Here is a 16,958-nt window from a genome sequence, read left to right as displayed (position 1 = left end):
GGAAAGAATTTTTTTAATTTATTGGGGGGAGGGGGGCAAGCTGATTTTGTATGCCCATATATGCCTAAAAAAATATGCCTCCCAATAAATCTAAAAAATTCTTTCCTGAACTCTTTACTAGCTATTCGCTGAAAAAATGGTGGTACCACTGACAAATTTCCCACCATACATTAATAACTCCCACCCCGCCATATGGGAGAGTATGTAAATAAAATCATTCCATCCGCTTATCCCTACGAAAATATTGTGTTGCCGTAATAGCAACATCATTTTTACGCCTGAAAGCTTGGTCTAAGCAAGTTGTCAAACTCGCTGAAAAAAACCGTAAAATCGACCATTTTTGAACGCTGGAAACATCACTACAAGATTCTTTTTTCGAAAAATTCTAAATTGAGCAACTTTTTTTTCTAATTTATAATTTTTATTATTATTAACCAGCAAAAGCAGTACATCAAAAAAAAAATCCATAATTTTCGAAGCAATAGGGATATTTTTTGAAATTTTCAAAAACTTGAATTTTCAAAGCAAAGAAGGGAACAGAAGATATTAACCGATTTCAACATTTATTTTATTTTTGTACTTTTTTCGGATGCCAACCCACAAATATTTTTCGCTCAGCTCAAGTGATTGGAATAATTTATTTTCATTCCGCCCTTGTATATATTCATTACCTGAGTTAGGTCTGACATAACTTACAATGCCTGGGCCTGTAAATTTCTTTCAGGATCTTTAATATTGGGTAAATTGAGTCGAAATTCAACATTTCTCTTGACAATTAGCTATATAATACGAATAAAACCCTAACCTTTCAAACAACTGATTATTGTTTATAACTATCTTCCTTATTAATGCTAGATATTTGTGGGTTTTTTGTTGAAATTTTTCTACACTTTTCACATTTGCAAATAATTATTACTTAACTCCAAGTATAAAATGGACAAAAAGTTTTAAATTTCAGAAAGAAGCACAACGATATAGCATTACTCCAGGAAAAGTTAGTTATCAACAATGATAATTTGTTTAAACAATTAGGTTTATTCAATTTCATCCATTATTACCTCACGCTAATTGAAACGTCGACAAAATATAGAATATTTCAGAAAAAACCCGCAACTTTCTAGCATTGTTCAAAGACAATGGAGAGACCTATACATATCTGGGCGGGCCTCAAAGCCGCGTCCAGGACATAACATAAGTAAAGGGGTCTTTCCGAAACAGATACAAGCATTTTCTTTGACAGAGTTGGTCATCAAATATTTCGATGTTGAACGAGGTATCTGCGACTAACAAGCTTGCTGTCCCGGTTCTACTCTAATCGTTTGGGATTGTTCAATAGACGAAGAACCAGCTTACAGTCCTTGATATCGTCACGCGTAAAATCATGCATATGCAAAGGGCTTGCTTATCAATTCGTCCGTTCCACTATTATACATCTCATGCCGTTAAGGCCGACGCGAACTTCTGAATCTCCAATGTCTTCATAACCGAATTATTTTAAGTACAGCTTACATCTTTGTAAATGGCAGAGATCTTCTCATAAAAATGGTCAGGTAATACGAGATGATTGGCATAGAAGCGTTCATTTTAAAAGATGTCAAACAGGCGGCCGAGACCCTGGGTCTGAATTTTCATATCAGAAGTGAGGAAAGTGCATTATTTTATCTAGAAGCTTCACTTCTAAGAGCCGAAGTAAATGAAGCAGAGGTTTGAAAATTCCGCCAACAGTTAGTCGACAAGAAAATGCATGGAAACATTCACAGAAATGTAGAAAATCAGTTTTTTATTTTCGCAAGACAGGATGGTGTCATTTCTACCGTAACCGCATTTTATTTCAAGAAGTTCTTAGAACATATCATGCACACGCTGAGTACCTAGAACACACAATATCCTAGTCGGCCACACCGAACGCTCCAAAGGAGATAGAGTCAATTGTCCAAAACGAGAAGTGCCATATTTCTTGGACTTGAGATTTTCGGACAGCAGTTTGCATGTCCTTGTGATCGGTGCTCTCAGAGGTACAAAAACTATCACTGGTTCATCACCTTGAAGCCATACCGGCGTACTGAAAATATGCCAAGGCATTTGGAAGATGGATGCAGGAGTCTCTTCTTTAGGTCGTTTCATGTTCTCAACACACGAGGGCTTCGCCAGCCCATCGTTTGATTTCGTTATGCCCTGTGGCGACTCTTCTCACAGTCGTGAAATGTGGAAATAGGGGTGATCAGTTATGGGAGTACGCATATATCTCTGACATGCGCAGTAGTGATTCCTGTATATTTTTAAGATAACACATGGAGTTACATAATCTAAAAATACACAGGAATTATTACGGCGAATGCCAGATTATCCGCGTTCTTCCCTCGTTATGTGTGATTTACCGAGGTTCTATTTGGAGTCGGTGTCGTTCTCATAAATGTCAATTGCTCCTAGTGGGATAGTGCGGTGGATGCTTAACAATTTTTTTAAATTCTAGTATATAATAAATTACATTCTGTTAAAAATAACTTTTATTTAAAACAAATTTCGAACTAAAAGTTTCTATCAAAATTCACCGAATATAATTTTAGAGAATACGACGCGCTCTAGGGTTGCCTGTATCGAGCCGTTTTGACACGGGTCGATGAGTGTCCCGGCAAAGTACACATACAGCTAACATTGAGCTTCAATGCTAACATTGTTCTTTATTTTTGATTATTAAGCAAAATATAAACTTTTTATCGAACAACTGGTTCTGTGTCACCAAAGAGAATAATATTTAGCGGGCGTATGCAAAAAACCAGACAAAAATATTCAAAATTGAGGCCAGAATCTTGCATTCCGTTTTATAACTCAAATCCCCTTAAGTGAGTAGCGTCAAGTAAATTTTCATAAATAGAAGTGATTTTTGAGAAATTTTTCCAGAAAGTGTCTTGATGAAACTTTGGAAAACTGTTAATATATATTTTCCAATACTTCAAGAATAAAAAAAGAAATTTACCAGTTAATTAGGGCGGTTTAAACGTAAGGCACGTGGTTTGTTGCACACAACCTCAAAGTTTGACGATGTTGTTCGGCGTGCAATTTAGAGCTTTAGTCCTAGAAAAAAAGTAAGAAATTTTAGATTCTGAATAAAATTTAACTCCGGATTAACCTTGATTTTCATGCAAAAATGTATAATTAAGAATAAAGATAATATCACCAGTTCTAAGACAAAAGCAACATTTCACGTCGAGCAGCACCGTTAATCGTCGAAGCTATATGCAACATGCCACGTGACTTTTAAATCCTCCTAATTAACATGTCAATACCTATTTTGTATTCTCAAACTATGTAAAAATATATACAGAGTTTCACGAAGTTTTAGCAAGACACTTTTTTAAAAAAATTCTCGAAAATCGCTTCTATTTATGACAATTTACTTGAGACTTCTCCCTTGAATTTACCTTGTCGGTTTCAAAAATCGATTTTTCTTGTTGCATTTTTCTAATTTAACGGGTTTTAGAAATGAGCTTCTAAAAGGGTTTGGCAGAATTCTTTTTAGTTCGAGAGTTATGGCTCGTCAAACATAATGACGCGTTTTTCCAGCTCGACCGATATTTTTCTTGAATTTCAGGTAAATTTAATCGTGAATTTCTTCTTCAACAGGAAGGCGTCTATGGTCTAGGCATTGCAGTGTAACACATATGTCCCATGATCACATGTTATAATGTTCTAAAACTTTAAACGCGTTTTCCCAAAAGTTGCATTTTTCAAACTGGTGTGCGCGATTACGAGAGAACAAGTCAACGTATCGCAATACATTTTTTAATTCACAAAAAACGCTTGGCGACGTCCCGATCGTTCATTTTTGACCAATTTTGTTTTGCTGATTTTTGATACCTTCAAATAACAAAGAAAAAGTGTTTAAAAAATAACATTTTAGGATGAATGTCCGCGATTTTACGAGAAAAAACAATTTCGGAAAAGTGACCGATCGGGACCTCGCTCACGTAACAATAATTAACCCAATGAGGTTACCGATATTTTTGGTACTTTCTCAGGTTATCGTGGCTCGTTTAAAACCCAATCCGAACTTGACATGCTCACTGTAAAGGCCAGGTCGTCACCGTGAAAATGCGGTTCATCAGTGTCCTATAACCCTAAAGTTTTTTAAGGGCGGGGCTAGGTATTTCCGGGGCACACGGATTCTGAGTAATGAGATAACGGAAAAATGCCTTGGGCCTGAAGCGACCCAATGTCCTATCAATGGCTTGGAGGTCAACATTTACATGCAAGAAAATCATGTGTGAAATTCAATAAAGCAACATTAGAATAGAAAAAGCCTTGGGTTGAAACCTTCTTTAGTTTTCCACGATAAATTCCTGAAAACTGGCTCGAAAACTAGCCTAGAAGGTGTAATTCCCCCTTTAATTCGTTAAATAAAATCTTTTAGCTCATTCTTTTATCAAGATTTTATAGTATTTTCCTGGTATTGATCTTTTATAGTATTGTTTTCATGTTTTAGACTATCTTAGTGTACGACTCACTCTTGCCTAATAAGTTCCTTAAAAGCACTGACGGCTTCTGCATACTGCTGCATTTTAAGCAATAACTTCGCTTTCCTTGGCTCCAGATTGGAGACACGCGAAGCTAAGGGTCCTCCTAAAACTTTCAAAACTTCTTCGTCCTTCCCTTGAAGTTCCAGGATCATTAAATATAATTGTACTTCTTGTTCTGCTTCAATTTTTCCTTCGTTAACCAACTTTAATACCTGTTTTCAAAAAGAAAAGCTTTATTTCTCCTATATTTTGCATAAAGATTTAAGAATATGACATATATGTAGAAAATTAAATAAAGGGCACTAAGTAAGAAAAGTGTGCCTAGGAGAATGGTAACCACAGTTGTTCGGTGCTCACAGAGCCTTTTTTTAAGAATTATCAGCGTTTAAAAATCACGGTCCCTCGGTTGCCGAAGGTCTACTGAGTCATGCGCGGCTGATTTTAGACAGCGCCGTCTGTACAACGATAAAGAACTTGCGTAAAATTATTGGAAAATAAATATCATCAATAGCGTTTATAAAATACACTTGTTGTCGGAAAACGGTGTGTTTCTAATGTTTTTACGCCGATTATCATCCACTAACATGTTAATAACAATAAATTAAGATTATACAAATAAATGAATTCAAAAATGTATGTATGATATATATTTCCCAATAATTTTACTATTTTCGAGAAAAAAATTTTAATGCCGGGAGACCATTAGAAATTATTATCTGGCATACTTGGAATGCGAAATAAAAATTTAATTAAAAAAAATGTCGATAAAAAGATTTGAACCAGCAGCAGTATGGTCGCCAGACAGGCCCTTTACCGCTGCACCGGAGGGGCTGGCCGAAAGCCGTCACGTGTGACTCGGTAGACCTTCGGAAACCGCAGCCGCCGTGATTTTTGAACGCTCATAATTATTAAGCAAGGACCCACTTACAAGGAAGCAGGGACACATGCCTAATTATTTTTGACGTACTATCGATTGACGATAGTCTCATCCAAAAATCAATGTCGCACATGAGGCCTTCCCCTTGTTAGACATTTTTAAAAAATTCAATATTATTTTCACGTGCCATTAGGTCAACTTAACGTTAAGCCGGATAAAAAAGCAGGGCATTGCTTTTTTTTAATAGGGCCTTAAATGAGCCCTTAATGAGATTTGATTATGATAAAGATAAATTTACCATTTGTGCATAATTTGTATTAAGGGTGGTTTTTGAGTGTTAGGGTTTACTTTTGAAAAATATGTTTTTGTGGTTTTGGAGAGCCTTAAATGAGCCCTTTATTATGTGCTAGGTCAAAACTCGATTCAATATTATATAGTTATATATTATATAGCAATATATATGGGACATTTCACGTCAAGCGGATCACTGGCACCCTCAAAATTTGGTTTGACCAATCAAAACGAATAAATCCGCAAATTGATCTACTTGATATGTACTTTCAAAAGCAATATGGTATTTTGAACAAAATATGGCATTTTAAAAGACAAACTGAAATTTTGCAGAACGTATTAAAAGCATGTTATTCGCAGTACATTCCTCAAAAACGATATAAAAAATGTTTAAGTTTTTCGAATATTCCTCTAAAATACATATATCATCATTTTTGGAATCCCTGACGCATCTGACATCAGAAATGTAAAATTCAAAATGGCGGCCATGTACACTTGATTTTATGAAAAATGCTTTAATTGAATTGACAAAACATAAACTTTTATTTTCTTTATAAAAGGAAATCGGTAAAGGCTGAGTGCTACTGTAAGCCTGTGAACAACGCTAAGGCAACCTAACAGTCCAAAAAACTGGGCAGCCCCATATGCCCCGAACTCTCACCCTGTAACTACCCTTTGCTTGGAACACTGAAAGAGGCATGGATGGTAGTGAAATGTATGCAGAAAAATGATAAATTTGTAGGTTGTACAAATTTTCATTCAATAAAAATTTATAAAGAAATTACGGTTTATATTTGATCGACCCACGCATTATAAACATACCCTCTCAGACCCGCCCGGCTGCGATTGTCAAGCAACCGAGAGCCGTCAAAAGCTATCATGCTCCCACCAAGTCGACCTCCATCCTACCAAAAGCGGTAAGAGTGTGGTTTGACGAGTTGACAGGTTTTCGTTATTTGCTTTTTCCGTGGCTATCCGTGCATTAATAGTACATTCTACACCAAGCCTGGTACATGTATCTTTATTTCCTAGCGTGATGTATACAGGGCGAGACGTAGGCGAGCGCGAACCAGAAACAAGTCCTGTAAACATGCGAGGCGTATAAAGACGTCTACTTGTGATGCACAGGATAATTTATGCAACAAATAGATGTCTGTTATGGAATTTTGGGGGAATTTAAATTTTTGCGCCCAGGGTACAGACCTGGTGGGAGTTTGGTGGGCCCTTTCGACCAAAGAGTTTAACCTCTGCTTTGACCGCTTTTACAAATAAACGTTTCTCATAGATGTGAAATTTAATTTTCACTATAATTTTTACGTCCTTAACGTTTCCACGTTTATGACTTATTAGTCTGGAGTTCTTTTTATCATATCATAGAAACACGGTTTATACTTTATAAGCCTGTTTTTAGGATAATAACGTTGCTTTATTTCCCTGTGGAAATAAAGTATACCACCACCAAATTAGGTGGCGTAAAACGCCCATAAAACGAATGTGTTGAATAAAAATAATAATTTAAAAGTTGCTCCTGTATCATCTGATGGTAATGAAAAAAATATACGTTATGAAATACAATATGTTAAAGACTTCCGTTTCGAGCAAAATGCCGTTTTTTAATTTTCTTTCCGACTCCATAACTCCCGAAAAATGAAATTTTAAGGATGACATTTTCCGGATAATTTATTAACAAAGACACAAATATATGGTGCCAAAGTAGACTTGATACTTGCGGGGAAGTCATTTTTACATGTATTCTCTACTAGGTCATTTAGGACAGGGATGCTCAAAAGTAACGGTAAGAAGGCTTGCATTCAAAGGAATCAAAAATTGTAATTCCAACGAATGCCGTTTCTGTGTTTTTTTAAATCCCGTTCAAAGCCGGTCGGGGCTGCCAAACGTAACCTGACATAAATTAAAATTACCATTTTCGTTTAACGGATCCGTTTTTAACGGATATTATTATTTGAAAAATAGTAAATGAGAACAGTGAACAGGACATTTTCGAATACTTTTCAATGCAAGCCTTCTTACCGGGGTGCTCGAAGACTCGAGGGTCCAGGTACCCGGTTCATGATGGATAATACCCGGGTTCGTTTTACATTACCGTAAAATCAATCATGTATGAACAACTGATTTAACCTAAAACTCGTGAAAAGAAAGGCCAACTAAATAATACTGTATAGGCCTGTCTATAACCGGCCTTAAAATGTCATATTCTGGTCTTCAGAAGACTCTATGAACCTGACAGCAAAATTAATTAAAGTATACAGCCTCTTTTCTATACTTTCTAACCTCGTAAAAATCAAATTAAAAGATTGAAACGACCCAGAAGCGCCTTCGGCGTACGGTTTAGCGAGTACGCAACGCGACTTTGGACGAGGGAAATCGATCAAAAATACAGTTTGCTCGTTAAATTGTAGGGGGTAAAAGATTTTTAAAATTTGGGTAATAATTTTTTTTAACGGGGAGTGTTATCCAGTGTTTGAAGGGAATACAAGCTGAAAAATCGACAAAAATAGGTGAAATGGAAATTGAGGTTATGGCAGATTAGCATAGCGTCGACAACATGGCCGCCATGAAGGGGAGTGGGCGTGGAGCGTTAAAAAATTCAAATTCAGATCAACAGGATTTGAATAAGAAGAAAAGCAGAGACAGAAAAAAAAAAGAAAGATGGACTAAGCAATAGTTAAAAGTGGGGAAAACTTAAAATTGTTTTTGGCCCTGAAAGTGTGCGGATCAGTAATTAACAGGGGTCTAAAGTCACAATTGGTTAAGAAAAGCAAGAAAGTGGTGCGCTCACTAGTGGGGAGGAGAAGTGATAGTTTATTAGAAGATAGTGCATTAGTGTCATCAAATAAAGTCATTCCAACAGAAGAAAGGGACAGGAAAAATACTTGTACAGGGGATCCGGTACAAGTTCAAGCAGAACATGAAAAGGAGCAAGCGCATTTCGAGATGAAATGGGCCATTTACAGGAAAACAGGCAGGGAGGAAAAACACACGAGTATAGAATCACGAGATATAGTTAAAAACTCTAAACAAAAATTAAAAATCTGATTTGTAACGAATTCAACGGAGAGAGAAACGAAGTGTCGACACGAGAATATAATACTGCAAGATAGGATAATAGAATTGGAAACCCGACTTGAAACACTTGAAAAAAAAAGCAACGAAATAAATGCACTAAATACTCAAAACAATGATAGGGAAAACAGGAATAACAGGGACGTAGAAGAGTTGGTCAACTACACAGCCCAAGGGGCTGAATAAAGGGGAAATAGAATACGAAAACACAGAGAAAAAAATAACAAAAATTAGGTTCTGATAAAAGGACTCGAAGAAAGAAGTGAAAAAAAAAAACAAAAACAAGGATACAGGGTACGCTACGGGGACAGATTGGAGTGGTAATTATAATCAAGGAGATCAAAGTAATAGGAGAGGGTATACTGATTAAGCTATCATTATAAGAAGATAAAAGAATCTTCTAAAGTATGACTAAAGAGTAAAAGAGGGACTAAAAAGTATGACTAAAAATTTTATCACCATCAAACTCAACCGGTATATTTTGGCCAGTTAACGGAGTTAATTAACGAGTCAGGTTGGTTAGCAGTAGAGAAACTCAAAATCGAAGTTTGTACTTGGGCACTTTGAACATGTTAGAGGCCATGTAGATAATTTTTGTCATAATTTTTATTATATGTAAGCTTTTATTTTTACGAATAGGTTAATAAGCGAAACTGTAAGGCCAAAATATCTTTGATGAGTCACCCACAAACTGTAGATTATGTTCCTCTAACCTTTTTTTATTACCTACTATTTCTTTCACATTCTCGGAAGAGATAATTCGTTTTTAAAAACAATGTATGTAAAATATTTAAGTTAACGAAATAAGAAATCAGCAGCATAAATCCATGTTACAATGTCGGAAATAAATATTTCTCAGCGTTTTAAAATGATCGTTTCTGTCTTTATAATTTATATTCTTCTTTTTGGAACTGAAATTGTGATGGAAATTTTTTATCTTTATTAACTTCAGGCAACATTGTTTCACTTCTTAACAAAAAAGAATTCTGCTGGATGTCCCTTGACTTGGTTAATGTCGCTGTCAGCTTGTATCGTATGCGCGAAAAAAACTTAAATGCCATCTTGTATCGTCCATCAGAATCGCCGTATGCATAGAAAATCGTATTAATACGAACTGAGTATACAGTTAACTAATCAGGGATTAAAATTTTATCAGAGTACCCGATGGGACGAAACGCCATTTAACGACGATTTAATAATTGACTTAACCCGTAGACACATTGCAACAAAAAACAATTCGCACCAATGTGCCTGTAAAGGGTGCGTGAAAGGAGTGTGCCTTCCACGAGTTAAGAATAATCATCATTAGTTAATCGCCTATTTAATCGGTGTTGGTGAAATCGGTCCTAAGAGGAACAGCTATTGGAATTAAAGATGATTTGACATGAAGAAAAACCCCGCTATTGGAATGGATAGGAAGTGAGGTAGAAAAAGCATGATTGGCGTATCGGCAAATAGTGGCTACATGAAATAGACCATATGGGACAATAAATATATTGGAAATGAGGAGGAGCAAAAAATAGATATCCGTCGATTTCATGGAGTCAGTGAGCATTCAAATAGTTCCATGGAACACAGCAGGCTCCCGCAATATTTGGAAGACGTGGAATTTTTGGAGCAACTACTACTTAATAATTTTTCAAGAGACATGGTTAGAAGGACGTTCTTTGGAAGAGTTAAAAATTAAATTGGATTCAAACTATGTATGGTATGTAAAACCAGCGGAGAGGGGTTTAATAGTACAGAGTAAATCATTAGTAGCGAATGATAAAAAGATAAAAATTATGTCATTGTAAAACAATGCTTAAATTGAAAATGTACAAAAAGTCTTAGAAACTAAGTTAGAAGAAGGGTGGATCAAGGGGGAGCATCTCATTGCAGCAAGTGACTGTAATGCCAGAATAAGGGAAAATAAGGGACTGGGAAATAGAGATGGGGATAACAGAATAAATGAAAAAGTGTTGCAAGCAAAAATATGGTTTTAAGATAAAAACTCAGAAGATAAATTAATCAATACGCAAGGAAGGATATTATTAGAATTGTGTTATAATCATTTGTTATAATCCTAAATGGTAGAATCAGGGGGATAGAAGTGGCAAATGTAAGCATATATGTGGGAATAAAGAATCGATTCTCGATTACATAGTTTAATTGGCAATTGAGAAGCAATGACCTGTCAAAGAAATCTGTGTATAAACGCGGAAAAGAGTCAGATCAACTTCCAGTAACATTCACTTTGGAGGTAGTAAGGCCAAATGCCAAAATAACACAAAAGAAACAGGATGGGAGGAAAGTGTCAGTAAGATTTATATGGGGCGAAAGCAAGAAAAATGAATACGCTAAAGAAAGGGGAAACTGTGGGAAAAAAATAAGACAAGAAGAAACGACATGAAAACAAGTGTAGGGAAAAGCGGTTTGACATACAGTGCGCTACTGAGAGGAAAGAAGTTTAGATCAGCTTACAAAATATATTTAAAAAGTAAAGAGAAGGATAAGAAGGTAAAATTGATTTAAGAAAAAAGGAAATTAAAGCAAGTGTATGAAAGGGAAAAGAAAGAGGAAGTGGAAAGAAGTAGAGGACAGAAGTAGCATGGCAGATTTTTGGAAAGCAATAAGGATCTTTCGAATAAAAAATAATAGGAAGAAATGTAAGGGGATAGGGAAAACAAGTTGGAAATAGCATTTTGAGAATCTTTGGAAACAAAGAAGGATTTATAATTTAACCTTAATGAGAGGACGAATGAAAATGTAGGAAACAAAAACTAAAATATAATAGGCGTTGAAGCGAGAACCAAAGAGGTAAAGAGGAACCAAGGAGGAAAGGGATTTTTGAAACGACGCAAATGGCAAAGGGATGGGAAAATGCAAACCTAGCCTTAATATTTTAAGGATGGGAGGGATGTAATGCGGAAAACTACAAGGGGTATCGCTATTAGATACAGGTTATACCATTTTTGCCTCAATAATGTAAAAACGTATACGAGAGTAACTAAAAAAAGGCCTCTATAAAGAAAGCAAAGCAGCAAAGCATAATTATTAGAGAATTAGAGGTCAATAGTGCTCGCGTTTTTCGTGGATCTTAAACGTGCCTTTCCTTCGTGGATATGCAGAAGTTGTGCCAGGCGATGTAAGAGAGAGAAGTGGAGAGAGGCCTGATCGAGAAGGTAAGGGGGGTATATGAAAATATTAAAGATAGGGTAAGGAGGGGAGGGAATTTCGAAGTGTTTCTGGATGGATAGGGGGTTGATGCGCGAGTGTCAGCTCAGCCCAAAGCTTTTTTTAACTTTAATAGCGGATACGGAAAGTAAGCTAGCGGCCGGAGCTGTAGAAAGAGTTAGAGTAGGAAGGGGTTAGGGTTTGGTCACTTGCGTATGCAGATGACATAGTGCTTCTATGCATAGAGTTAAGAGGTCTTAAAGGAGATGATAAAAAGTTTCATAAGATACCTTGATAAGAGCTGAATGCGGAAAAGTTTAAGATTACGGTGTTCAGGTGAGAAGGGCCAATGTAGCTATGAGGCAGCTGTAGGGGCTGGAAAAGAAGCTGTTCGAAGATGATTTTGGAAGGAGAATGAAGTTGTTCGAGTTGCTAGTGATGAGTACCTTTATTTCATAGAATGGAGGTGTGGGGATGGAAGGAAAGAGATGAGGTAAACAGGATACAAGAGGGGTATGTAAAGTGGACAGTCCGGTTGGCAAGGAATACGCGAAATTACATTATCAGGAGGGAGACGATGAGAACAAGTTTAGAGATTATAGCCGGAAGTCGAGCGTATAAATATGAGGAGAAATTTTTGGAATAGGGCGGAAATAAGGTGGATAAGGAATGTTGGTGGGTGATGAACGGTTTTTATACAGATTTCAGTTTTTATAAAATAGGTCATTTTAGATGTCAGATTGTAACAGTAATAAGTTTGATGAAGCTGAACAACATTTTTAAGCTCCTATACTTAATAACTGATAATCATTGTAGATAAAACCCCACTTTTTTACTGTACGTAAACCATATATATAAATTAATTTTGTAACAAATTATGCATTTAGATAAAAATTTAACTGTTTTCTTGAAAATGTGTTCTTTCTTAGTTAAAAATGTATATTTTTTCGTTGAAAATTCGTCTTTTTTGCTTGAAAATTGTACAATTGATAGAAAACTTAACTGATTGGTCAATTTTAGTTTTTAAATTCAACTATTTGGTTGAAAATGAATCTGTTTTAGTTGAGGATTGAACTCTCTTTCATTTTAATTGGTCCTTTTGATTCAGTTCACCTGCTTTTAATTTAAAATCGAAATCTTTCATTATTTGAAAGTTGAACTATTTCGCTCATTCATGACAAACAGTACGATTTTACCGAACCGAATTTTACGAAACAAAAGTTAGAATTTTACTTTGGCATTTAGAATCCGGAACAGCGACAGAGAACTAAAATTAGAATAAAAATTATTTTTATATATAGTGGGAAAGAAAATAACAACATAACCTGAAAATTGGCAAAATTGCGTGAACGGTTTTACCTCATTTCGATACAAATCGCACTTTTCTCTTCTGCAATTGTAATAACACTGTGAGGTTTAATTTACCTTGTCCTTCTTGAAACGCGATTACACTGTTTTATGAAAATTAAATCATGTCACCAAAATCCGATATTCTCACTGCAGGCCACAATGTCGGACTCGACCCGTCTCACTTGTTTCTGTTTCCTTTCGACAAGATCGACATGTGGGTCAACGAGTTGCGCCTGTGTGCGTGAGAATGCATATACGTCAGGTGGTGTAAGTTCAGAAGCAGCGACCCGAAATGGCCTGCAGAGTTGCCAATGAACTAGTAGTTGTTTTTCCTAATAATGGACTTACTCTCAGTTTCTCTTTGATAAAAAATGTATCGAGTTTAAATTAAATTAGGTGCTGTTACTGACTTCACCTTCTTTCGTCATGATGCTACGAGTACTTAAAAAAACGCCACGCGCTTCAACTCGATTATCTCAAGTGGGGCCCAACCAAAATTAAAACCAACCGATTTTAGATTTGCTAACGGAAAGTGAATTCATACAATCTGGCGCATAAAAAGAAATTGTATCGGTGGAATGCCCTACTTCTTTAAATTCTTTAGTTATATCTTAAAGTGGACGGCACACTTTAATATTTGTAGAATAAGCTTTTCTACTTACTGGCTTACTTTCGTAAGTTTCGTTTGCTATTCTTCCTCCTTCGATTATTTCTTTTTCGGCTTCGTTTGAATTGAAAATTAGAAGAACATGATTTTTTCACACTGGATACACTGAAGAAATTAACAGAATGTGCCGGAAGTTTGACACTTTTATTTGGGATTATATTTTTGGGAACAGATTCAGTAACATTAACACTGGTTAAATAGTTTTCTGACTTCTCGGTGAAGATCACTTTGTCACTTTCTTTGCAGCAAATCGATCATATATTGTCAGTATCGGTACGACCGATAATCACATCTAACGCTTATACACCATTATTTTGAGAACAAAAGCCTTGGAAAGTTATGTTATCGCGCATCACTTCAAGTCCTTCTGGCTATAATGGTATAATCGAAAGCTCTGGGATCAACGAACACATCGCGTGACAGTCCGTTAACTGAAGCTTTCTTGATATATTTTTGAATCGTTGGATCGCGATCGACACTCATTACGTTCACTTTAAACATTTTTTTCAAGATTAATTGGCAATCGAAATCTTTTTAAGGACGGTCTCATCATTTTGACTTCGAATCTGTTCGGTTTTCTGGTTTTTAAGACGTCTCAGGTCGGTCATATCATATGGCAAGTATTCGATATTATACTGATCCTTCGAAGCTACAGACGCACCTAAGTCTCGGAACAACAACCCCAACAATATTTGCTCCTTCATGTCCTTGAAGTTCAATCTAACGTCGTAACATTACTTTAATTTTTCGTGAAAATATGCAGTATTAGATTTCTAAATAATTTTGGGAATTCATTCCAGGATTTTATTGGTTTGGAATGACTTTTGAACCAATCATATGCTTCTCCTTTAAGATACGATGTCGCAGTCTCCCAAGTGAAGCACCGAAATACTACTCTCTTTCAAAAGCAAATTCGTTACAACCATTGAACTAAATTCAGTATAGTTAAAATTCTCATAGTTAATCTGGTTAACGATGCTTTTCACACCAAGTTTTGAGTGATTTTGGTTTTTAAGTGCTCCATGCACCACGATATCTACTTCGATTTTATATGAAGAATCCTCGTCGCCCGAAGTCGAAGAAATATCCTGGACAAACACATCATCGCCAATAATTTCGAGCTTCGCCCTCCTTCGTTGTTGCCCTCGTGAAAAGAAATACCAACTAAATACCGTTTCCAGAATAGATTCAAATAAGATTTAACGTTTCTAGTTTGCAACCTTTAATGAGGTTATTTATAATTTCAGAAAATCCACTTTGATACTTAAAAAATAAGCTGAGATCGTCCCACTTCTCATGTGTTAAAATAAATTATTGATTATTTTACGTTAATGGGATTAGATGACCTAAATACTTACAAGAAACACAATTCACTTTGAAAATTAAGAGATTACAATTTATTAGAAGTATTTAATACTATAAAACTTAATTTTAATGGGATAACCCTCAGAACTGCCGTTAAGACTGCAGTCGCATTCGCTCTAAAACATTTGCTCACTACTTCTTTTTGCTTTATATTGGTCTCTTATCATGCCAACGACCATCCAAAATCGTTGCCTTCCGATTCTATCGATCGACCGATTTCGCTCACCTTTCACACACCCCCTATTTCAAAAAACACGAAAACTTTATTCGGAATACACTTTGATTAATGTTAACAAAGCTTACGATTATAATTTTTTTTAATATACACAAAATTGGAGCTTTTGGTTGTAAATTCACCTATTATTTTTCCAAAAATGTATATTTTGGTAGATTACTTGATTGAAATGAATTCCGTTAAAAATTCAAATATTTTGTTAAAACTCCATTTTTTATGAATTCACTGGGGGCCAAATCCGATGAATATGGAGGCTGAAGCATGACTGTGGTGCTGTTTTTGGTCAGAAAATCTTTCACAAGCAACGATGAATGAGCAGGTGCGTTTTCGTGATGCAAAAGTCACGAATTGTTTTTCCAAAGTTCCGGACGTTTTTTGCGTATCAGAGTAGACTCACCGTATGCAACTGTCAACATTTCAAGAGTTTTAGAGCACTAGATTCCATTTTTCACACAAAATTTAATGCAAACTCTTTGCTCCATTTTTTCGAAAGAAGAAAATCGCCGAGCACACCAAACCCTTCTAACCTTTTACGCCTCTGCCAGAAAAACAACACCAGCTATATAGTCAAAAATGTGAACATATTGTCGTGACGAGTGTACCAACACAACAAAACAAAAAATTTAAAACTTGAATGTACGTAGCCCGCGAAAATTGAAAAGTCACCTTACTTTTTGAACACACCTCGTATTTTCAAAATTTATAGATATTTCCAGAGAAAAAGTGAGAAATAATAGCTAATAGGTCAACAACCTGAAAACTAACTTAAAAAAATAACTTTCATGAAATATTTACATTTTCAAACAAAGTGATGCATTTAAAATAAAATTGTAAATATTTAACTGGAATATTCAATGGTTGAATTTTAAACCAGAAAGATGAATTTTTAACTGAAATGATGAATCTTTAAATAGAATAATTGAATTTTTTACCAAAAAAGATTAATTTAAAACCAAGAAAATTAATTTATAAAAAAATGCGAATTTTCAACTAAATAACATAAAAAAAAAGAAACAAGTTTCCAATCAAACAGCTCATTTTTCAAACAAACAAATGAATATTTAATTAACTTTTTGAGGACGGGAACGCCATTGTAATGGCAGCTATCCATGATCGACACCTTACCCATGATCAATCTTTGATATAAAGATACTTTTTTATGTATTTTCTTAGAGGGATAATAAACCCAAATCCCCGTCCTCTAATGTTTAAAACGATGGATTATCAAAACAAAATTAATTTTTAACAAAAGGGTTTAACTCTTAACCAAATAACTTTATTTGCATCTTTAAAGATGAATTTGCCAATAAAATGATAAATATTTTTATCCAAATAGTTGAATTTTGAACTATAAAAGATCAATTTTAAACTAAAAATGGAACAGTTAAATTGTCAGTCAAAGAAATTAATTTCCAA

The 16,958-nt window shown here is 35.3% G+C and overlaps 1 protein-coding gene across 5 annotated transcripts in view; it reads right to left on the bottom strand.

Moving 5' to 3' along the window:
• LOC117179445 (N-alpha-acetyltransferase 25, NatB auxiliary subunit) overlaps positions 1 to 16,958 on the bottom strand; it is a 248,944-nt gene that overhangs the window by 111,624 nt on the left and 120,362 nt on the right. For all 5 annotated transcript variants that reach the window (XR_004467923.1, XM_033371265.1, XM_033371263.1 and 2 more), the window contains exon 4: positions 4,506 to 4,729. Coding sequence is in view for 4 of the 5 variants with exons in the window: in XM_033371265.1 (XP_033227156.1) it covers positions 4,506 to 4,729 (224 nt within the window). In the remaining variant the exon portion in view is untranslated. The remainder of the gene's footprint in view (positions 1 to 4,505; positions 4,730 to 16,958) is intronic.

Source organism: Belonocnema kinseyi, chromosome 9 (genome assembly GCF_010883055.1).
Source record: "Belonocnema kinseyi isolate 2016_QV_RU_SX_M_011 chromosome 9, B_treatae_v1, whole genome shotgun sequence".
Classification (NCBI taxonomy): Eukaryota; Metazoa; Arthropoda; class Insecta; order Hymenoptera; family Cynipidae; genus Belonocnema; species Belonocnema kinseyi.
This window is presented reverse-complemented; position numbering and strand designations above follow the sequence as displayed.